General features: G+C 39.4%; 1 protein-coding gene across 6 annotated transcripts in view; it reads left to right on the forward strand.

Moving 5' to 3' along the window:
- Positions 1-24,259, forward strand: part of TGH (SWAP (Suppressor-of-White-APricot)/surp domain-containing protein) — a 302,427-nt gene that overhangs the window by 272,287 nt on the left and 5,881 nt on the right. For 4 of the 6 annotated variants that reach the window (XM_089445360.1, XM_089445356.1, XM_089445359.1 and 1 more), the window contains exon 18: positions 23,681-24,107. In XM_089445360.1, the coding sequence (XP_089301486.1) occupies positions 23,681-23,791 (111 nt within the window). In that variant the 3' untranslated portion in view covers positions 23,792-24,107. Of the gene's footprint in view, positions 1-23,680; positions 24,108-24,259 lie in introns of those variants that run through there. The other 2 variants (XM_089445357.1, XM_089445358.1) reach the window with 1 other exon arrangement.

Consider the following 24,259-nt stretch of genomic DNA (forward strand, 5'->3'; position numbering starts at 1 on the left):
GGGATATTATCATCATGCGGGCTCCAAATAAAGGCATGTCTATTAGGTAGTGTCAAGGTCAACATGGGGGGATGCTAGGTCCACTGGGTACATCATCAAGAATCCTCAATGCCAAACAAGAGTAAGCTCAACGTTTGGCATTTGAGGGTACCCTGGGGTGTTAGTCGTTTGTCAAGATCATCAAAGTGCACAACACTATTGTAGAAGGAAAATGCGGCATCTACAAGGTCATCATGCTCTCCGAAAGTGTAGTCCGACCTAGGCATCATGTGGAGTATGAGTGGTGTTGTCGCGTGGATTGTACAGGCATTGTGGCAACGCTCAAGATGGGGACTGTCACTGTTACGAATAAAATATATATAAATAATATAAATATAAGTAATGAGAATAATTGTAGTAATAATTAGTTAATTAGTAGTTAGGTTGTAGAGGCATGTCTAAATGGGACATGACTCTCCATTAAGAGGCACCTGCCTAATGTATAAGTAGGCCCCTCAGTTTCATTGTATCATCATCCTTATTCATACACTTTAATATATATTCTTATATCCTAAATGGAGATCTACATATTCCAAGTCTTCTGGAGTATTTAACTTGAAGAACGAACTTTGTTTGTTCCATTTGGTATCAGAGCAATTCGATCTTCTAGCCGCTCAACAGTTGCACTAGGTCCTTGGCCATAAAAATTGTCAATTTTGTTTCCGTCGTGACTGAAGCATTTGCTACAACAAGCTTGGAGTTTCTCTGTCACTGATTTCGTCAAAGGCCCTTGGCCATTTAAAAAAAATAAAATTATTATTAAAAAAAAGTCTATATGAAAAAGAAGAGAATCAAATTAAAAAAAAAATTGTTGATTAAAAAAAAAGAGATTTAAAAAGAAAAAAATTACATAATATAAAATATATATATATATATATATATATATATATATATATATCTATATATATATTATTAACAAAAAAAAAGTCAATAAAAAAAATCAATCAAAAATTGAAAGAGAGGAGGTATATGAATCATATATTACAAAAAAAATAAACAAAAAATACCAATATATAAGTTAGATTAAAAAAAAAGTTACCTTGTCGCTGTCAAGCCACCGTACACAGTCATCTAGTTTGATCACCCACTGTTGGCTTTCTCGCTGCTATCGTTTAGCAGCTTGACGGTTCAACTACACCCACTGTTGTTCGCTTCTTTTGGTATGATACCCTCAAAGCCGCAACCGCTCTACAAATTAACCCAAATCAACCCTGCGGTATAGCCACAACACCACTCTACGCCAGAGATTAGTTGTAACCACCACTGCTTGATTTTTCGTAGCAACAACAACCACCCTCTCACCCGTCGCCAAACTGCATCCACCTGTAGCAGCCATCACGACTACTTCCAACAACAACGACAGATGCAAACATTGTCGTCGTTCCTCTCTAATAGCGTCGCCATTGTTACATACCAGAATCACCACTGTTGTTGCACACTGCCGTCCCTCGTGACTCCACATCCCTTCCACACCCTCCACATCGTAGCTGCCTGATAGTTACTAGTGGCCACTGAAATTCTGGAAGCGGTGAACGAAGCACAACCACCGAACCAACGCTACCTTTTGCATTCGCTTGACGACCGCCCAAACACACAAATGACCAACCATTGTACGCCTATAGAGCCACATTTAAAAAAAATCCAAAAAAAAAACAACCACCATTGCAGCCACATTCGACAGCGACCAAAAAAAAAACGTCCACCGCTGTGGCCACATCTGACAGTGACCAACAATCATCGTTGTTCCATTCAAAATCTATTGTGTGTATATTCTATTGTGCATGTAACTGATTCATGTCTTGTGTAGATAGGTCACGACTTTTCGAAATTGAAGAACAAATTCGATCTGATTATTAAGTTGTGAAAAGTCGTTAACCCCCAACGTCGATTTGAAAACCGTGGCCACCGATTTGAGATTAAAATTCAGTGCACAAACCTAATATTAATTTATAACCTGTAATTTGATATTTAATTATAAGTGCTAAAAGTAAGAGTATTATATTTTTGGGGGGGATATATTTTATAAATTAAGAGAAAAATACAAGGCGTATAAAAGTAGAATATTATAAAAGAATAATGTGAAGAAAGAGAAAGGAAGTCATTAACATTAAAAGGGTCATTTTTAAAAAGTAAATAGGTAAAGAGAAGGAGAAATTATAAATTTAATACTTACCAAGAAAAAGTGAAAAAGTGAGTAAATGAAAAAGGAATAAAATTATATTTTAATGAATTATTAAAGTTCCAATTAAAGCATAAGCATTATTAATACTAGAAGCCAAAATGGCATCTAATTCGGAATTGATGGAAGGAAATTTTTTGAAAACTTCATGTAATTATGCTTGAGTGCTATTTAGAATTAAAGGGTCTATTGCGGGAAAATAGGTCACTATTGCTATCTCACTTGCCGAAGATAAAAACTATACAACACCTAAAATTGCAAACCAATTAGTGATCTCGGAGTCAAATATAATCAAAAAATTAGACTGTTTTGGCAACAAAAAATATGACCTAACCAATTTACAGTTAAACATTGAGGATTATACATTTATATCGCTCTTCTCAGTTCAAACCCTATGGAGCGATCAAGGTGACATTATTTTGGGTTCACCCTAGATGGAAACCTTTGGTTCCTTCATCTTGAATAGGAAAAAAAAGTTTTTGACATTTTCTTGCAAAAATTAAAAAATAACACTACAGGATGTCACCGTGAAGCCAAATTCAGTAACACCCAAGATATTTCAAAAGTAATTTTTGAAGAAGGTAAAATATTACTACAAAATATGCAAAATAAAATTGACAAAATCATTGTTGATAGAGATGAAGAAGTTTTGCGACTTAAGGATCATAGCGAAAAATTACTAACACAAATTAAAAAGCTTAAGAAGGACAAGAAGTCATTAAAAGACAAGTTAGAACATTGTATTCAAGAGGAAGTATCGAAGTCGCTAGTCGTAACATCCCTAGTTGAAGATAAAGAAACAAATACTGAACCAGTCAATAGCAGAACTCAAGAAGAGGATCAATTAGTTGAAGGAAAAACACACTCACATGTTACAATCCAGATGATGAAAATTCCAAACGAAGATTGTGTACCTAACTCAACAACCATAGTACCAGAAGGAAATCAAAAAATTTCCACACACCTAATAAGGGAAAGTCAAACCAAAAAGTTTCCCTATTGACATCCAAATCATGAGAGTAGACAACTCAACCAAGTTACGTATCAGGACCATTCAGAATAGAAACACCAAACTATTGTTCCAAAGAATATTGATGTAACCTTAATCCAGTCCTATGATGACAATTCGTTATGAAATTCCAGTGATCATAATATTCCTTAGAAGATTTATCTAGGATGGTCTGATCCCTTCTTAGTGCAATAGTTTTGTTTGTCACTTAGAAGATCATATCAACTTGTATCAACAAAGATGACAGTGCCGAGACGAGAAGACATTCGAAACTGAAAAAAGAGATCAAGCCTTTTGCATCAACAAGCTTTGACGACAAAGCTTTTTTAAGGAGGAAGGCAATGTTAAGAATAAAATATATATTTAGAATATAAATATAAGTAATGAAGATAATTGTAATAATGATTAGTTAATTAGTAATTAGGTTGTAGAGGCATGTCTAAATGGGACATGACTTTCCATGAAGAGGCACCTGCCTAATATATAAGCAGGCCCCTCACTCTCATTGTATCATCATTCTTATTCATACATTTTAATATATATTCGTATATCCTAAATGGAGATCTACATATTTCAAGTCTTCTGGAGTATCTAACCTAAAGAACGAACTTTGTTCGTTCCAGTCACTCTGATCCCCACCCACTCCGTTCTAGCTGTCTCCGAACAACAGGATATGGGGGGTAGTCCCTATGGAATGAGGTGAAGGAAAACAAGTTGGAAACCAACTTGTTTGAGAGACATGGATGATTGGCCTAGCCAATTGGTTGAATTTAAGCAAGGTTATTAATTCGATTATATTTTAGAGTATGCGGCCAGTGCCTTAATGGAGTCACAAATTCTTGCTTAACCTAAATGATGTGCAAACTGTATGACCTATTTGAGATTTTGGTTAATTTTAACTATATGCCTAGTCTAAGTGTAATCTTCTCTTAACTATTTTGAAGCTGGGCTCCAAGGTAGGTTGTGGGAAGGAGGCCAACAGGAAGCAGGCTAGGGCTTGAATAATGATACCTTTTGTTGTGGTCCTATCACTCGATGCCTTCGGCATTGTAGAGATTGTGGCTTTGACGACTGCAAGGTCACCGTGTTAACCACCGAAGAGTTGCCAAGGCCCCTCACGATAAGTGAGAAGGGTTGCCCTATGTTTCTATCAACCTAGCTTATGCTAGGAGGTAAATTATTAGTGCAATCTAGACTTAGTATGCTAAATGCAATATGATGAGTGAAATTTATCTTGGATTAAGATGAGTGAATTAGCTTTAAAGCAAGAGTACTCAACGATATTTAGATACAATCTTAAGAAAGATAAATGTTGAACGATACAAGTGTAAAATTCAACAATACTCCACGAGTTAATCAAGTTATCCACCAATGGTTATTAACACAAGATGTTATGCCAAAAATTAGAAGCCCAAGTCAACTCTATTCATCAACAAGATTAAACTCAAATTTAGAGTGTAAAGATAGACAACCTTTGAAACCAAGATGATATAAGCCAATTTCAGGGTTATGATAATTTATATCACCAATAATACTTAAAAATTTCAGACTTTATCAATGTTATGACAATAGTGAGGAAAACATTTCAAATGATGAGATATGCCCAACACATGAAACATAAAAAATTTCAATGATTAACAAATGTAAAATTAACTTGTTTAGACCACGTTATGATGATGTAATTTCAGATTTGATGTTTAATTTACATCAATAAACAACCACAAATCAAGGAGCTAAAGATGCCAAAGATAGATGGCCAATATGCCCAAACATAGTAAAAATGAACTGAAACATGAAAAATTCATTTTTTAGGGATTTTATGGGGTGTGATTTAGTAAATTTCAGAATTGATATATTTATTACAGCTGTGAATTAATCACACATCAACAAGCTAGTGATATTGAATATGATGCGCAAAATGCCTAAAAATAGTAAAATTTCGCCGGAAACTGAAAATTCAAAATTTTTGACCTTAATTAGAAATGTGTTTCAGGAGTATTCAGATCTGAATTTTGCAGTGATGCAGCGAATTCAAGCAAGCTTTAAAGTTAGATCTAGGCCAAATTCAAGATGCCCAAATGGCCAAAACTTGTGAAAATTTAGATTTTACAATTCTAAGTGATTTTGACCATTTAACATGTGAATATAGGGCTTAAAGATTATTGATTTGACTGCTTTAATAAATCTGAAGTAAGACAAGGGTTTAGAGCAGTGTAAGACAAGGGTTTAGAGCAGTGTAGCACGACCCTTGTAAGACCCGCGAGTACCCACGGGTCTTGACGGGTTCTATAGCAAGACCGGTCACTCGCATATGACTCGCGGTCTCTACCTGTACTCGTCAAAACCTGCATAGACCCCGTCTACTCATATTGAACCCGTGAAGACCTACATGTGACCCGCACAAGACCCGTGGACCCACTCAAAATTCATATTTTCAAATTTTTATTTTATTTTATTTTTATTTTTATTTTTTTTCTTCTGTATTTTGCCGAGTCATTCCCGAGTCTTATACAGGTCATTCCCGAGTCTTATACGAGTCGTCGAGTCAATAGCCAAACAAGTCTTATACAAGTACGAGTCGTGCAACATTGGTTTAGAGATCAAACCCTAGGCCCAAGGCCTTGAAGATCCCGTGGTTGAAATTTATTGAAACTTTAGGACCTAGTTGCCGCTTGAAAGATATGAATTTTGAGACCTTAAGCCTGCAATATTGCCAAGTATGTAGTGCCAAAACTTTAGATCTAGGGTTTCATGTCAAGCTAGGGCAAGATAGGCCAAGAAAAGGCGAAATAAGGCTAAGGGAAAAAAATCTCTGGGGATAAAAGGGCAAGAATGATAGTTCGAGGCTCAAGGATGAAGGAAATGGCCACAAAGAGCCAACGCTATGCCTAATGAGGCTAGCTTAGGGGATAGGGAGGCCTTAGAGGCCTAGGGAAAAGCCTTAAGGCCTATGGCCTAGGGCCTAAAGGCCAAGAAGGGGAGCCATAAACCCTTAGAGGGCTGCGACCAAGGGAAGAGAGGAGAGCAGGCCAAGAGGAGAGGGAGTAGAGGAGGATAGAGGGAGAGGAGCCTAAAGGGAGTTGGACGGAGGCTTGCGACAGACCTAGGAGGAACGAAAAGGAGGTTGCAAGGCCTTTTGGGCTTGCGACTAGGGAGAAGAAGGGAGATCATAACCCCTAAGGGTCACGACCAGTCTTAGGAAGGCTGAAAGGGGTGATGCAGGAGGCCAGAGAGGTGACGATGGGGGTTTGGAGGAGAATACGGGGCTAGGAGCCCTAAAAACCTTGCAGCCTTTGCTCAAATGCTTCGACTCTTTGATTTTCTAAAAATTCTTTGGTGGAAATCCTGCAAAAAACCCCAAGAGACTAGATCTTACCCTCAAGGGCCTAGATCTAGCTCTTCTTCCACTTGACTCCTTGATCTAACCTGCAAAAATAAAATTACAACACCCAAACCCCAAATATATACAAAATAAATCTAAAAAAACCCAACCCAAGCTAGAAAAATAATTTGCAATTAATATTACAAAATTATTTACAAATTATACAAGGGTTTTTAAAATAGATTTTGAGAAAAATAATTTTTATAATATTTTTTTTCTTGAAAGAATGGCTAAAATGATTCAAAATTTTTATGCTCACTATAGCCCTAACGAAGATTCAGTCCACCATATAAAAACTAAGGATCCAGGCAAAGTAACCCTTGCCCACAGTCTGTGAACTTGGAGACCAAGGATTGAGTACTTGCAAACACTATATTATCTGAAAATAATAATATAAAACACCACATTGGAAGCCCGTAGTCAATACATACCATAGATCAACGAACAAGAACACCTCGAGTTGCACCCCAAAGTCTTTTATTATAGTCGAAAAAATAGTTCCCAGTAGGACAATAGTTTACAAAATGCTTCAGCAATAATTCTAGCCAGAGATCAAGATGACTAGAGACTCAGTTGACTCTCTAATTTATAGATGAATCTTCCAAATGGAAAAATAACGGCTAGTTTCTTTGATCCTTTCCAAAACAATCTTAGTTGTTGAGAAACACTTCAAGATCTTTTAATCTTGGCCCTTGATTTTTATTTTTATTTTTATTTCTCATTTTTTTTTTTGAGGAATTTTCGAATTTATCATTTAATTCCATTTTAATTAGCTCAAAATGAGTTATTTTGAACTAATTTCCTAAAAAATTTGACTTTGACTTAACCACCAAGGTCCAAGGGTCCAAATTTTTTTGAAATATACAATATTCCCTTGGTGGGGGACTTTTAAAAGTTGATTCTTCGAAGACCCACGAATTTTTCCATTTGGAGAATTTATTTTCCTAAGACAATTTAACTTGACTCTACTTAATTAATTTTTTGCCTAGGATTTAATTTTATTTTGCCACAAAAAATAACTAATTTACATGAGGGGATTTAACTATTTTCCAACCCTCCAATAAATAAGATTTTTCATTTACAAGACTCGAAGAGGGAATACACATTTGACTTAGACCCTCAAGACACATAACCCATCTGTGAGACAATATGATCTAGTAAACCAATTGATTTGTAATAAAATAATCAAGCCAACTAGCTTAAATTATTCCCAAACCACTTTTACATCAGACTCTACTAAAACACTAGGACTTACCTAATAATTCGACAATAAATTTCATCGTAACTTTGGGGTTTAAGCTAGAGGGAAAAAACTCTTTTGATTAGCTGTGTCTAAAAAACAAGTAATCAACGAGGTTAAAAAACCTGCTAGGATGGAATTCCTCATCAAATTATAGTCTTACCTAGGTTGTTACATAGACTCAAGGTTTACTAAGTTCATTTACATTACATAACTTGCAGAATGGGATAACCATGACACATGGATTGCTGATATGTGATTCGATCCTTGTTGAAAAAGTTGGCATTTTCGCTTCCCTGGAACTTTGACAATTTGAGTGCAACATCTGGCGCTACATGGGGTCATGTTGCTTCGAGGAAGTAACATGAGAATCCTAGAGTCCTACATCCAAGGAACCAAAAGTCCATCAAATAGATATCCATTCAACATCGAAATCATTATGCATATATAAAATTTACCGCTGGAATAGAAAAATCTAATCTAACAAATTGAAATATAAAAGAAATAATATAAATGCATGAAATAAACTATCTAATGACATGAAATAAATGGGGCTAGGGTTAGAGATACTATACAAAACGATGCCCATGGCATCAAATGTCATCGGTGAGGAACAATCTTGGGAATTGTTCCATTGACTAGTAGATCACTCGGCTGGTTTTCAGCTGTCCCTTGCTGAAGTTTGACCCTTTTAGGTCGGTGTGACTGGTCATCACTGTACTGCATATCTCTGTCAATCTGAAATATTCTTCTTTTTCTACTTGGTGGAGGGAATGGGTGGTGGAAAAAGTGACATATCTTTGATTCAAAATGAGGCAAATGCTCCTATGGCATAACTTGTTCACCATTTTCCAACTTCTTTGGAACTTCCATGTGGTATCTTCCTTCTACTTCTCTGTACAACCTGATCATGCCACTTGTTGCTGCTGGAATAATGGCCTAAGATAAATCCATTTGAATGCATCCACCTAAATGAACCACAAATTTCCGAGAGAGAAACATTCCTTTCTGAGAGAGAAACATTCCCCATACATCTGGCGCATCAATGACCGCTATATCCATGGTAATGATTTTGTATGGATAATCTGCTAAGGCAACCTGTAAATCTTTAACCACACCAAGGACTTCAACCTTTCTAGAGTCCATTGAACAAATGTTATGGTATAGTCTAGAAATCCTTAAGTTTAATTGCTTCATGACCTTCTTGGTCATAACATTCTTAGATGCACTAGAATCCAACATGTAATTGTGAAGTAATCTGTTCTTTATGTCCAAAGTAAGAAATAATGGCTCATGATTTTCATTAGTCATATAATAGTTGGTATTCTTTAACTTAATTTCTTCGTCTTGATGATTATTCCCATCGTCTTTTTGTTGAAGTGTACCCAAAGCCCTGAAGAAAGATGCCCTTTGAGATGGAACCTTTAAAAGTTCAAGTACTAGGACAAACATCTTACTATTATTTATCCATGCGGCGCAATCCACATTTAAACCAGATTTGTATCTTTCGGCGGGAACTTGTTTATTTTGATTTTGACTTTTACCCTTCCTTTGATATGTATAGCCCTTACTCTTTGCAAGTTCTAGAACTTGTTCCTGAGTCGGTTTATCACCATATGATTGAGTAATGGCACCCTTTTCTTCATTGAAGGTGTTTATTGCAAAGGTTGAAGAAATCATATTAGTGCATTGGCTTTCACTTGATTCACTTTGACTTACATTATTACTTTGTTGATATCTACTTTTCTCTAAGATCCTTCTAGCAAAGGCACATGTACTTTCTTCATGAAAATTGTCACAAGGTCTGTAAAAAGGGATAGACTCATCCAAGGTTACTTGGGAGCGGGAGCGGGAGCGACATTTTCAGAAGCTCCCGGTTTAGGAGCAATTCCGGGAGCGTTTTTTTATATGATATATATATTTTTATATTTTTTATATTTTGATGCATATATGTCAACAAAAGCATGTAGAATGATGAATTAGATATAAAAAACATAACAAACATAGATTGAACCACATAACAACAATCATCTAGAAGTTATAATCTTCATCAACCACGTCCACAAGTTAGTAACATACAACATATTGAGTCTCATGATTCATCAATCTTAAAGTTTCAAGCTTTCAAAATTCAATATGTAACATTTATCATCATTGATCACCAAAGTTGTACTTGTAAGCTAAGTGTAACCATTACAACAAATAATATCTAACATGAAATGAAATGTTATAAAATGAAATGAAATGGAACAACTTTCAACTTTCACGAAGCATCATACTCATAATTCTAATGAGTTATAATTGCCAACTTCAAACTTCAAACTTAAATTGTCATATATTGTTTACAAAAAATATCATAATAAATATGAAAGAGTCGATAGTTATAAAAACTACTAGAAACTAGAAAAGATAAGTAAATCTATTATCTATTGCTAATGCTTGGGCCTCTTGCCACCATGAGAAATGTCTAATTTTTTAGTCTTGTTGGAAAATCAGGATCTTTGTCATTAATATCACCCTCTAAGCATTAATATCTAGAGGTGTCTTTGTCATTACCTTTGGATATGTGTAGGGATCTTTGTCATTAATATCATCCTCTAAGCATTAAGATAAGATAGAAAAAGCATTGTATGTCAAGTCAAGATTTTGTTTGAGTGATGCGTACATTTTTAGGAGGGTCATGATAGAGGAGTTCGACAACCAATGTCACTAACATCAAGGTACATAGAGGGATTGGTGCTCTTGATTAAATACGAGTTCCATACCTTAATACATGACAAAATCCAATGGAATCATTGCAATGCCCCCAATCCTAAAATCCTGAAAAATTGAGAAGTCTGCTAGATTTTGAATGAATTCTAAATTCTACTTTCTCCATATGAAATCCAATGATGTCAGAACCACTCTCAAACATCCTGAGTCATTTCATGGTAATGTTAAAAATTTAAGTAAAAGTGACTTAATCTTTATTTTCATCCTTCTACTTTAAGAATTTAACATTACCATGAATCAAATATCAATACTAGGGCCATAGGCTTGATCATTAGGCTGCCTCACTCAAAACTTATTTGTTTCTTTGAAAAAAATTGCATTTGGAATATTACTGCAATTTTTTTTTCCAAAAAAGACTAAATGCTCTTGAAAAACCAGGGATTTTATTTTTTTTGCAGGAGTGCGCTCTTGACTAGCTCCCAAGTCGCTCCCGCCTGGAGCGCGAATTGGGAGTAGGGGCTTGAGCAAGGGTGGGGGGCGTTCCCCCGCAACCTTGGACTCATCAACTACGTTGGCAGACTCAAGTGGTGTAGGAGGCCTTTGATCGTTTGAGGATTTCATTTTTGGCCACTGATTGTTGCTGTTACCCCTGTTATTATTATTGTTCCGAGGAGGCATACTCTGCATTTGCATCCTGGTATTCCTTTCCATCTGTATCAGTTGATTATGCATGTCACTTATTTGCTTGGCATGTTTAATTTCCATTTCTTTAACCAATCAGGTTAATTCCTTTACTGTTTCTGACTCTTCTTTAACTTTAACAGGACCTCTTTCATAACCAGGGATTTCTGACTTTCCTGAAGCCCTTTTATCCTTTTCTAACTCTTCAGCTGTGTTTTGGGCATCAACTAAAGTGACAGGGTGAGCCCGTCTTATTTCATACTGCACTTCTACATGATAAGCCTCAAGGTATGTTTCTAAGACTGTCTTGTCAGGAGGCTTATAATCCTGAGTCATATCCCTTAACAATTTGTTGAACCTCTGGTTAAATTCTACCACTATTTCATTTTCTTTCTTCTTAATGGTATTGAATTCCTTTACCAAATATTTTCCTTCCCTCCTATCCCCATATTTGTCTTTGAATGCGTTGAGGAGGGTTTCCAGAGAGTCAAAGGAATTATCGGCCTTGTCGTGAAACCATTCAAGTGCATTACTTTCCAATGATAGACATAATTTCATCCTGACATCTTCATGATTATGGTCCGTAGAATGAACATATCCCTCGATGAACACAATGAACTTCTTTATATGCTCTTCAACGTTGATAGCATTATTTCCGTCAAAGATTGGCAATCGGTTCATAGTTGACTCATTCGACAGATCATGTGGATACCCCTGGATGTTTGTGAAGTTGCAAGGCTCATAGAAGTCACCCATGATATCTTGATTTGGAGGATTAATGAAAAGCAGGTGGAGGTCAAGGAAAACTTCATGTTTGAGAAAATTTAAATGATCTCTACAATGTAACTTATTTAACCGAGCTCTTAGAACCTTTTTAGGATCGAGAGGGGGATTAACCAGGTTATTGAGATTCATTTTAGAGTATGTTCTTGTGAATGGATGAATAAGTGGAGTGTGAAAATTCGGAAACCTGAATCCTATTGCAGCAACTGGAAATAATTCTCCTAATTGTTATTTTAATTTTAACAATTTATTTATTGTTTTCTACAAAAAATACTGAATCAATCACACTGCAACCTACAGAAATAAATTGCGGAAGAAATAAACACTGGAAGAAATACTAGTACACACATAAAATGATAGTTATTTTTGGACCTATGTCCTCGAAAAAACACAATTTGGGAAAACCGGTGCAACAACTGAGGGTTTTATTATTATGCAGCAGTGAAATAATCTGAGTACAACTGGATGCCGAAACTGGCAATCCTATAGATAAAAAAATGGCAAGAAAAGTCTAGTGAGGAATTTCCTCATTCCACATGCAAATCCGGGCTCTAACCTCAGCTCAAATTGAGTTGTCCAAACTGGCTCTACGCAGTCACTGCGTCACCCTATCGCAGTCACTACTGCACTCAGCTTGGAACAACTTCTCTTCAAGCCGTCTGGTTTGCTATTGTCTAAGAAAATGTCTCTCGTGGCCTCTGGAACCTCTGCCCAACTTTTGGCACTGAAACTCTGCTTCTCCCCAGCAATTTCGAAATTGCCTCTAGAGGCTACTGTGTTGCTATGTGTCAGCCTCACTGTGGCTCCTTTGCCTCTCTGCCAATGCACTCACCGGATCTGGAATCCTTCCTCTGGCTTCACTGTCTTTGCCCCTCTCTCATTGCTTCGATCTCATTGGCTCTCTCTTTGGCAACTGACTGTTGCTACTTTGGAAATCGATCTGCTCATGAAATCGAACTTCTCAAGTGTTTTCTCTGAGCCCCATTAACTTCTTATAATCCTCTGTTGAGACTTCAACGACCAAGATTAGATCTTAACCAATGGCTAGGATTAACTTGAAGTTGATCTGTGTGAGTTTCTAAAACATTCACTCCATAACTTAATTAATTATGATTAACTAGGTAGATTCCCTAAGTTTAGACTTAGGAAATATTTAAAAACTAACTAATAATCTAATTAAGTCATTTCTAGGCGAAATTTCCAGAAACAATTTTTGGGTTTTGGAGATCTGTTGTATTCTAGCCTCTCTACAAAATTTCATGGATAGAACACATCCGATGCTACAAAAACTAACACTCCCTCTTAGCGAGGAGTGTGCTCTAGTGCTGCTGCTCAACCTGTAGCAACACCCTGTCTCTGCATCATCTTCTGTCATGATGCTGATGTATGGTTGTTGCTTCCCACCAACCACTGCACAACTTTGATATCCACTGCATCTATGCTGCTATTGACCTTGCTGAACTGCTACCAACACTGCATCTATGCTGCAACTCCCTCTCCATCTATTGCAGCTGCAACTGCAACATCTGCAACTGAAAAGCATCCTAAATACTGAATCAATTGTGATCAGTATAATGCATCTGTCACCCTAGTCTCTGACTGCTGCTAGTATCTACACTGTCATTGAAGACTCTGTGCTACTGCTGACTCTGCAATGTGCCAACTACACTGCTGCAAACTTTGAACTGCACTCCCCAACATCTGACTGCTACTAGTCTCTGCATCTATCACTCTGGCATCTGACTGCATCAATTGCCACTAATCCATCCTGCTACTAAATATTGTTGGCCCCCGTAGTGCGGTACTAATTCAAGAGGTGGACCTCCTCAAGAATCCTACCCAACTGTAGTACTCTAGGGCTACAAAACCAAATCTCCCCACCTCACTACTGGGGTATGTCAAAAAACATGGCGAAGTCTTCCTCCAGCTTGGAGGACAACCTATCGATCTTTGTTGATGCTTTCTGCTGGTCCTTCTCATCCTTGTCCTTCTCCCTGAGAGGACACTGGGTACTGTAGTGAGCAAGCTTACCACATCTGAAGCACTTGACTGATAGGTCATTCTTCTTCTTTTGTCGCTCCCCCTGTCCCTGATTGGGGCCTTTCGATGTGGTATGATGGCTCTACCAAGTGCACAACTCGAGCTTGGGTGGAGAAGTTGGATACTTATTTCTAGCTTAATTGGATGACAGAGGTGGAAGCCATCAAAATGGCTACCTTACACTTGGAGGTAGAGGCACACGATTGGTGGTTTCATGGCTTTTCCACACTAGGGCATGCCAGCGTGACCTCTTATGAGGAATTCACATGGAGAGTGGTGGAGCGTTTTGATATGAGGTCCCAGAGGCTCACTTCAGGGAGTTGTCCCAACTTAGACAGACCGACCACCCCAAGCATTACATAACAAAGTTTTTGAGGGTTTCAGTTATGGTACCAGACTTGTCCAATGCCAGGGGAGTGTACACACTTATAGAGGGGTTACTTGAGCAATTGCATGGACTAGTGAAGTCTCACAAACCCTCTACCTTACAGGAGGTTGTGACTTGTGCTAGTCATTTGCAGGGGACAATCCCCAAGACTAGAGCACCCATTCCATCATGGACTCCCTCCCACAGTAGGGGAGTGACACTAGGCCCCCACCACAACGAGCAACCAAAGGGCATGGGCAATTAGATGAGGAGACCAGGAGAGACCTTCGGAGGAGGAAACTATGTTTTACTTGTTGGGAGCCATGGACACCAGGTAACCGGTGCACAACAGGCAAGGCCCACTACATCAAGGTCTTCTCAAATAGTGACTAGGAGGATGATGTGGAGTTGGAGTTTGGTGGGGCAGACAACAAGGGTCAGGCAGAGAGGGGATCACCACCACCACCACGACCATGACCTGGGAGAGCACCTTTTGCACCATTTGGGGGAGTCCTCGCTTCTTTGCGTGGAATTCCCAAATTTTTGACTTTGAGGATCCGCAGTACAATGCAGGGACAATGTGTCTCAGTTTTGGTAGACAGTGGGGCCACCCATAATTTCATTGATGCCCAAATGGTTTAGAGGCAAGGTATCACTACAAAGGAGTTCGAGGGTTTCTCAGTTCTGGTGCCGGGGGATAGGACTATGCAGTGCACCCGATATGTCCCTGCTTTGACAGTGACCATGGGGAACTACTCGGTGACAAATCATTTCTTTGTTGTGGATGTGCTAGACACCAACGTGGTGATGAGTGTCCGGTGGCTCTAATCCCTTGGCCGGGTCATCACTGATTGGAGGAAACTGGAGATGGAGTTCACAGGGCTGGATGGCAAGCTGGTAGTTCTTCAGGGCATGCATTCGTATCCTCCATAGACAGTTTCAATGCACAGGATGGAGGCTGACTTGAGGCATGGGGACATAACATGGGTAGTGGAGCTGAGGATTTCAGAGGTTGGGGGATAACCCAAGCAACCACACCCAGACATACAGGCCATCTTGGATAGGTACCCGATAGTGTTTGGGAACATATCACTAGGGCAACCACTTGATAGGTGGTTTGAGCACACCATTGAGCTGGAGCCTGGGGTGTAGGTAGTTATCACCACTCCTTATAGGCATCCCAAGGCCTACAAGGATGAGATTGAGCATGCCATTAAGGAGTTGTTGGCATTGGGGCACATTAGGCCGAGTTCTAGTCCCTTCGCTTCATCAGTTGTTCTGGTGAAGAAGAAGGATGGGACTTTGTGCATGTGCATTGATCATAGGGCACTCAACAAGAATACTTTGAAGAACTGCTACCCATCTCGCACATTGATGAGTTGATTGATGAGCTTAGAGGAGCCAAGTACTTCTCTAAGATAGATTTGCGCTCGGGGTACCATCAGATCAGGGTGAGGGATCAGGACATCCCCAAGACGACTTTCAGGTGCCACTATGGGCATTTTTAGTTTTTGGTCATGCCCTTTAGGTTGGCCAACACACCTGCCACTTTCCAGTCATGCATGAATCATGTATTCCATGGGCAGTTGCAGGAGTTTGTATTGGTCTTCTTCGATGATATTTTGATTTACAATCGGACATGGGAGAAGCATCTGCAACACCTGGAGATGTTGTTGCACATCTTAGAGGAGCAACAATTTTATGCCAAGTTGTCCAAGTGTGAGTTTGGACTGATAGAGATGCTCTACTTGGGACACATCATTGGCGCAAATGGAGTGAGGGTGCATGAGGAGAAGACCAGGCCATTCGGGATTGGCTAGAGCCCCAGAATGTGACTGAGTTGAGGGGATTTATAGGCATATGAACCTACTATAGGAAGTTCGTAAAGTGCTTCTCACAGCTAGCAGCTCCCTTCACTGATCTGACAAGGAAGGGGGCTTTTGCATGGGCAGATAGAGCACTGTCGGCCTTTGATTGCCTTAAAGAGGTGATGAGTAGTTGCCCAATTTTGGCACTCCCAGATTTCACTCAACTATTCACCTTGGAGTGCGATGCGTCAGGTTAGGGGGTTGGCACAGTATTGTCTTAAGATGGACACCCCATCGCTTTTGAGAGTCGGAAACTCCTTCCACATGAGAGGTCATATTCTATCTACGACAAGGAGACGCTGGCCATCATGCATGCATTGTCCAAATTTCGGCAGTGTTTGGTAGGCAACAGATTCTAGGTGAAGACTGATCATAATAGTCTTCGCCATTTTATGGGGTAGCAGGGCCTCAGTGACAGGCAACGAAGGTGGGTCAGCAAGGTGCAGGCCTATGACTTTGATATTGAGTATGTCAAGGGCAAGCACAATGTGGTAGAAAATGAATTATCCTGGAGGCCCACAACACTTTCACTCATGAGCATTTGCCATGATTGGAAGGCATAGTTGTTGGTGGAGTACTCCAAGGATCAGCGGGCATGTGAGATTCTGGAGGGTATTCACACTTATGAGCGTTATAAGGTGATGGTTGAGGTCATATACTACAAGGGGCGCATATTTTTGGTGTCGTGTTCACAGTTGAAGGAGAGGAATGCAGCGCATGACTCTCCACTATTAGGGCACTAGGGGTTCCAAACTTCCATAAGACATATATGAAGGTTAGAGGGCGTTTCACATGGTAAGGCCTCAAGGGGGACGAATTGAGATATGTGCAGGAGTGTGAGGCTTGCAAGAGGAATAAGGGGGAGTTGACCCATCTAGCTAGGTTATTGTAGCCACTTCCCATTCCCGAGGGGAAATGGGAGAGTATCTCCATGGATTTTATCATAGGGCTCCCTATGATGCAAGGAAAAGATTGTATTTATGTGGTGGTGGATCGATTGACCAAATATGCCCACTTCTTCACCATACTGACACGGTCTTCAACATCACAGGTGGTCAAGTTATTCTTCCAGGAGGTCTTTCGCTTGCATGGACTTCTTAAGACCATAGTCAGTAACCGAGACAATCGGTTCATGGGGTCATTCTGGCAGGAGCTTTTCAGATTAGTGGGTACTAAACTCACCTGCAACACTAGTTACCATCTACAGATCAATGGTCAAATTTAGTGGGTCAACAAATGGTTGGAGGGCTATCTTCGGAACTATGTGACCGGGCAACAGAGAGCATGGATTTGGTGGTTACATTTGGGCGAGTACTGCTATAACACCACCCATCACATGTCCATTGGTATGTCACCTTTTCGTGCCTTGTATGGTTATGATGCTTTGTCTTTTTCTAACATTGTTTTTGCCATTTGGAGATAGTAGGGCCCCAAAGGCCAAAGATTGGATCCAAGAGAGCCAAGATACCCTTAAGGCTCTCAAGGATAACTTACTGACAACCCGGAATCAAAAAAAGATATATGTAGATATGCACAGGATTGAGAAACAGTTTGAGGACGGGGACTTGGTCTTTCTGTGGCTACAACCATATCGCCAGTCTACATTGAAGCAGAAGGGGGCTGAGAAGCTACAACCATGTTTCTATGGGTCGTACAGGGTGACTAGGAGAGTTGGGGAGGTGGCCTATGAGTTGGAGCTTCCACTAGGGAGCAAGATTCACAACGTCTTTCATGTTTCATGCCTTCAAGAAGGTGTTGGGGCAACAGGTGACAACAACTATAAAGTTGCCTCCACTTGATGATGAGGGGCATTTGGTTCTGAAATTGGAAGCCATTTTGGACACTAGGGAAAGGAATCTGAGGAGCAGAACTATCACAGAGTACTTAGTATGCTGAAGGATTTACCAGATGAGGATGCCACTTGGGAAGGTGAACACATACTTGAGCATCCAGTGTTGAAGTTGATTGGCGACAAACAACATTTGGGAGGGGAGGACTGTAATATCCCTTCCTAAATTAATTTGTCTCAAGTTTATTTTCCACAATTTTGACATTTTTGGTGACCACGGGACCCACAAATTTTTGGGAGAAAGACTTAGGAGAAAAAGGGAGGTCGAAATATTTTGTTAGTGGAGTGTGGGGGCCACACGCATAAGGAAAAACACACTTGCCAAGGAAGGAATTCGAATAGCCAAGGAAGGGAGGTCGAAGAGCTTGATGGAGGGGCCCACGTGGGAAAGAGAAGCTCACAAATTATAAATAGGAGAAGCTCAGCCTCATTTTGGGTCTTTTGCCAATCGAACTTACTTTTGTTGCTTGCGCTGCTTAGCTAGGTCACATTGCTGTTCAACATCGAGTTTTCCAAGCGGAGAGCTCACCCTTTCTTCGAGGGACTTCGAGTGCCACCCTAGGGAGGTCAAATCGTACCACTTTGGAGAGGAGTTTGGAGGGATTCAAAGCTAAACACTCAGCCACTCACTCAGCTAGTGCGTATTCTAGGAGGACGTAGGAGGATACACTTGGTCCATTTCAGTTGTCTTTCGAGTAGTGATTGCCGGGAGAAATTTGGCATAGGAGCTTCAGGGAGAGATCAGCCTATTGGAGGAGTTTTGGAGCAGGAGATTGCTGCTTGAAGGCAACACGATTTGGTGCATCCAGGGCTAGCGCAGAAGCTACTCACTGGGCACACGTGGGAGTTTGTGGGACGAGTTTTGGAGTTGGGTTTTGTCAGGAGAAATAAGGAGAACTTTGGGGCAGTGTAACTCAACATTTTGGGAGTGATTGGAGGACTTTTTCTGGGAGTTTGTAGGCAGGCTGTATTTCCCAATTGTTGGAGGAGGACGTGGTATTTGGGGTCGAATTTCGGGGGTCAGAACCAGACCAAACTCTTTTTGGGTTTTGGTGGGTTATTTGTAAGGAGCTTGGGGCTAATTTTATAGAATTTTTTAAGCACCAAAAGTGGGGTTTTCAGCAGCATATTTCTAGCAGACAGAGCGGTTTTCTAGGGCAGTGCAGGGCATCATTGGAATAGCTTACTCTATCATCTGGACTTGCTATTTTATCACATGGGTCTTGTCAAGCTTGCCATTGAGGCAAGCCCAGGTGCACTCCTTCCACACTATTGTACTATTGCTCCAATTACTTAATAAAATGGCTCAGTTGGTTGTCATTTCTGGAGTTTACATGGGTGTTCAGTAAATGTTTCGAAATATTGTGTTGCATTTGTTGTTTTGCTTTGCATATCACTGTTTTTCCTAATTAGAAACATTACAGCTGTGGAAGATGCCACCTGGGAAGGTGAACAGGTGCTCAAACATGCTAAGTTGAAATTGCTCAAGGACAAGCAATCTTGGGTGGGAAGGACTATAATGTCCTCGACCACTTAGGAAGCTTATGACAGAGTCTTCTAGCCTAATGTGGTTCCCGTAGGTTAAAGCATGGACACATTTAATAAGTGGACTTAATTTGCCTAAGAAAACATTATAAAAATCTAAGAGGTGAAAAAAGGAACATTTCCTGGGCAAGTGAAAAGTCACATTAACTTTATAAAGTGAAAATATTATAAAGTGACTTTATAAAAGTTAAAAGGGAAAAATGGCGGCAAAAGTGACCATAAGTTTATGAAAGAGAAAAATGAGGAGACCCTCCTCATTTGTGCATTTGAGCTTTTGAGAAAAGAGCTCTTGGAGAGAGTTGGAAGGAGAAATTTGGGGTTTGGAAACCCTAGCTACCATAGCTGGTTTCAGTGTTGAAACTAGACACTCTAACTGGTTCAAGGAGGGGAATCACTTAGATTTCACTGCTAGAATTCAAGGGAGAAGATAATTTGCAGGAGACCTTGAGGTATTGAGGTCTTATCAGTTGATTTTAAGTTCATACTTAGTGTTTTCTTTATTATTTTTACATGTTGGAGCAGACCCACAGGAGTATTGATTCCCAAGTCAATCTGAGGTCGATTTGTTGAGCAATGTCAAATATTCCTTGAGGCCGAGTCTCCTGAAGATGGAGGAATGATTTCCTGAATGCTAGACAGAGAAAGAGTTTCCTTGGTTATTGCTGGTTGAGTATCATAGTTTTGGTGTGGTTCCAAGGGAAAGAAAGGGTCGAATACCATCCCATCTGAGCTGGATGAGTTAGTGCATAGTTCTGGGTCGATTTGCTGTCAATATGGACAAGCTATTAAACTAGAAAGGGTCGAATCCCATCCCATAACTCTTCTGTGCGTTGAGGCTGCTTATGATCTCTAGAGGGGCTTGATTTTGTGTCTATTACTGGCTGTGCTGGGATGTGATCCATTGCTGGTGATTTGGGTATGCCATGGTCTCATTCTTGTGGCCATATCCACTGATTATTTCCATTTATCAGCTGCTGGTTAAGTGAGCTATTGTACCTGGGAGTTCTGGTCTGAAATTTTGTACCTGGGCAGTGTCTTTTGTTCTCAAATAAAAGCTGTAGTGTCACTTCAGGTGGACTGATATCTATTTATGTGTCTATTACTGTTGGCTGCCACTACACACCAGGTTCTATCTTCCTGATCTGCTCACTGTGTACTCAAATTTTTAAATGAGAATAGACTAGTTTGTGGATATTAATTGTTGTATGACAGCAGTATGTTGATCTCTGGAAGTACAAGTTTGTTTTGAAGTTCGTTGATACATGTTGAAGCCTTGAATGCTGATGCCGGAGCATTCACCCAAGAGAAAAACCACATTGTAATTAAGTAGACATAGGGGGTCATGTATTTTTAGGAAGTTGGATCCCTAAGTGATAAATTGATGTAAATTAGGCTTTTAAGTGCATAGAATAAGAATAAATCGGATAATGTGAGATATTTTGTAAATTCTCTCGAATAAGGAGGACATGAGTGGGGGTAATGACAAAAGAGTTCAAAATAAAATATAACTCTTAAACAGTTCCATGATTCAAGGAACTAAGGAGAGCTTTTGGGAATTCTTTAAAACTAGAAATGGACATAGTGGACAGAGGATTTAGGAGTCGGTTTAGTAGATATAGGAGTCGAACCAGGATCAGTTCAACAAAACTGTCTAGCATATATGTAAGCCTACAGGCAGAGTGAAAGGGAGGAGGCCACTGATAGCAAAAGAACAGGCCTGTGCGAGACCGAGAAGTGTCAATATGTATCATTTGTTTATATTTACAATGGACTATTCCATAACTGTGTTGGTATGTAGAATGTGTGTTAATGAATGAATGATATATGAGGTTGTAAGTTCTGTAACAGGGTTGCAGACAGAGTTCAGAGGAACTACGCAGAGGGAGAGAATGGTTCAGAGGAACCATAAATGGGTCATTGAATCCAGTTGAAGACCAGAGTGAAGCTCTGGGGTGAAATAGCGAAGTGAGATTTCGCATAAAAGTAAGCTTTGAGGAAGTTGAGCAGCGGAGGCAGACAACAACATTTTGAAGAACTGCACAGAGAAGAAGAACAAGACAGAGGGTTATAATGGATCTTTGAATCCATTCAAAGGAACAGGGAAAGTCCAAAAGGATAGTGATCAAGGAGTATGTAGAGTTAAGCTCAGATTCGAGCGGCGTAGTGGAAACAGTGAAGGTCGGGAACCTTTGAAGAAACCCGGAACCACAGAGAAAATTGGAGAAAATGGCGAAAAAACACAAGTAAAGTGATGGGCGAGAAGTAAAGTATAGTTGCACAGGAGCCGTTAGATCTGTGAGATCAACGGTCCTGATCATATCGCATCGGCAAAACCTTTTGGGTATTATCGGACCTGACCATCGAAAGGAGCGATTGCGATAAAGCGATACATCGTGGACCGTCGGATCGAGAATCCAGATCGACGGTGCAGATGCAATCGACGATCGCATGTCGGAGAGGTCAAAGGGTTGGTTATAGTGCTATAACGAAGGGCGATACACTGATAGCGATAAGGCGCTAATCGGAGATTGGAGGTACTGGATGATCGGAGGTTGCAACACTGTTAGAAGTATTGAAGGACCCGGACCCGATGATATTAATAGTTGCGGATATAATGGATTTGAGTTCTGGCTTATGCGTTCCAGCGGGGATTTTCCTGTGTAATTCCAATATATATATGTTGGTTGGGTTTTTAAGGTAAAAGGGCGATATATGTGTTCCAATAGTCGCATATCGGAAGAAAAAGGGTGATGAGGCATATATGACCCATGAAGAGCCGATAGCGATTGCGATAGAGGTACAACCTCGGAATCTGTGCAAAAGTCGTACGAAAGGTGGAAGGTAAGGTTTTGTGCGTGTTTTCCTTTGTGAGTGGTTTATAAGGAAAATAACGCCGAAGGAGAAGGTTTATGTGTTAATTATGTATTAACCAAAGGTTAAGAGGGCTTGTTATATATATGTGGCCAATGGACTAATTAACGGCTTAAACTAAGGTTTAGAAGGGTTTTAACAGTTCGGATAAGGAAGACTGAGGAAGGCTTTAACAAAGGGATAATGAATGTTATGAAGGGTTATAATGTCCCGATAGGAGGTTCAAGCGGAGTGATTGGGTTCCGATATAAAGGAACCGTTATATAGGGCCTTAACCATTTGACATTATGAAGAATTGACTCCTTTGTGAGTCAATTACCTGGGACAATTGTGTTTATGCATATTTATGCATATTGTGGTTATGTGCGGGGGTAGCCTTGCATCAAATGCATTACCCAGAAAACAAAAATTATAAAAAAATATTACCTACAGCAGACAGTAAACAAACTGTTTGAAGAAATATCTCACTGAAAACTGAATCAAAACTCAGAAATTACAGTGATAACTTGGGATCATTTTTTAAGAGGGAATCTTACAAGGAGCCATACTGACGATATCTTCTATTGTCTTCTTTCATTAAAAGTGGAGCAACCCTCCTGTTTTGGAAAGACATGCAATGTGAAATATCACGTTGAATCCAAATCAGATTTCTGGATCGACTCAACTCTGGAGGTCTCTAGCAAGTAGATCCCCTGTGATTCTCTATTTGGAATTATATGAATTCAACACAAGTTATAACATTCAGGTTTCAGTTTCTATTACTAGTTTGATTATGTTTCTAACTGTGTAATTGTTACACATGCAGTTTTAGTTGTGACACTGATAACAGTTATAGTGCAGTTTTTATATTAAATTTTGATCATTCGGATTGGCAATATATACAAAACCTTTCTTGAGTCTATTTTACAATTTCCTTCATACTGTGAACGCTTTTTATTTGTTTTTAACCCCTAAAGAACTTTCCCAACCTAAGAAGTGAATGATTGGTTAATATTTTATATGTTTTCATTATTGAGGTGTAGTGAGAGAAAATATATTGTGCATGATATATTGTGGCCATACAATTTGGGCTGTCTTTTCTCAATGAAATATTTTGATTTGAACTTCTTTTTCAGAGAGACAAATATAAGGAAAGTCATGATCACAAGAAGCGCAAGAGCAGAAAACATCGAAGAAGAGACTCTTCTCTATCGTCATCTTCATCTGAATCTTCACATGATTCATAGTATATTTCGTTATCTTTCTTGTATTGTTATTCCAAACCTTATCTGTATAAGAACAATGTTAAAAATAGTCTGGTTTTCTTACTCGTTCTCGTGTCACTCATTTGAATGGTAATTCTTTCTTGTAAATAAACATATAGATTTCATATTACCTCCCACAGTAAGTGTTTTAGTTGACGTATGGAACTTTTAAATGGAATAAGTTATCTTTGATAAAAAGCAAAGGAATCCGAGGAAATTTGTTTTTTCTTTTTATAAAATCATGACTGGACAGTTATTGTATAGAAGCAAATGTTTGTATGCACATATTCTTTTTCAATTGGCTTGAAAAACACATCGTAAGAATCTAGAGACATGTTTGTAGGGGCATTCTTTGGTCTATTCCAAATCAAGCTGGGATATATGTACACTGAGAGAACTGTACAATTTAGAAAATGACGTGAATATCAAAGAGATGTCCTTCAATGGTCA

Source organism: Pinus tabuliformis, chromosome 9 (genome assembly GCF_031772625.1).
Source record: "Pinus tabuliformis cultivar Carrire ecotype Pingquan chromosome 9, CPIR1, whole genome shotgun sequence".
Lineage (NCBI taxonomy): Eukaryota > Viridiplantae > Streptophyta > Pinopsida > Pinales > Pinaceae > Pinus > Pinus tabuliformis.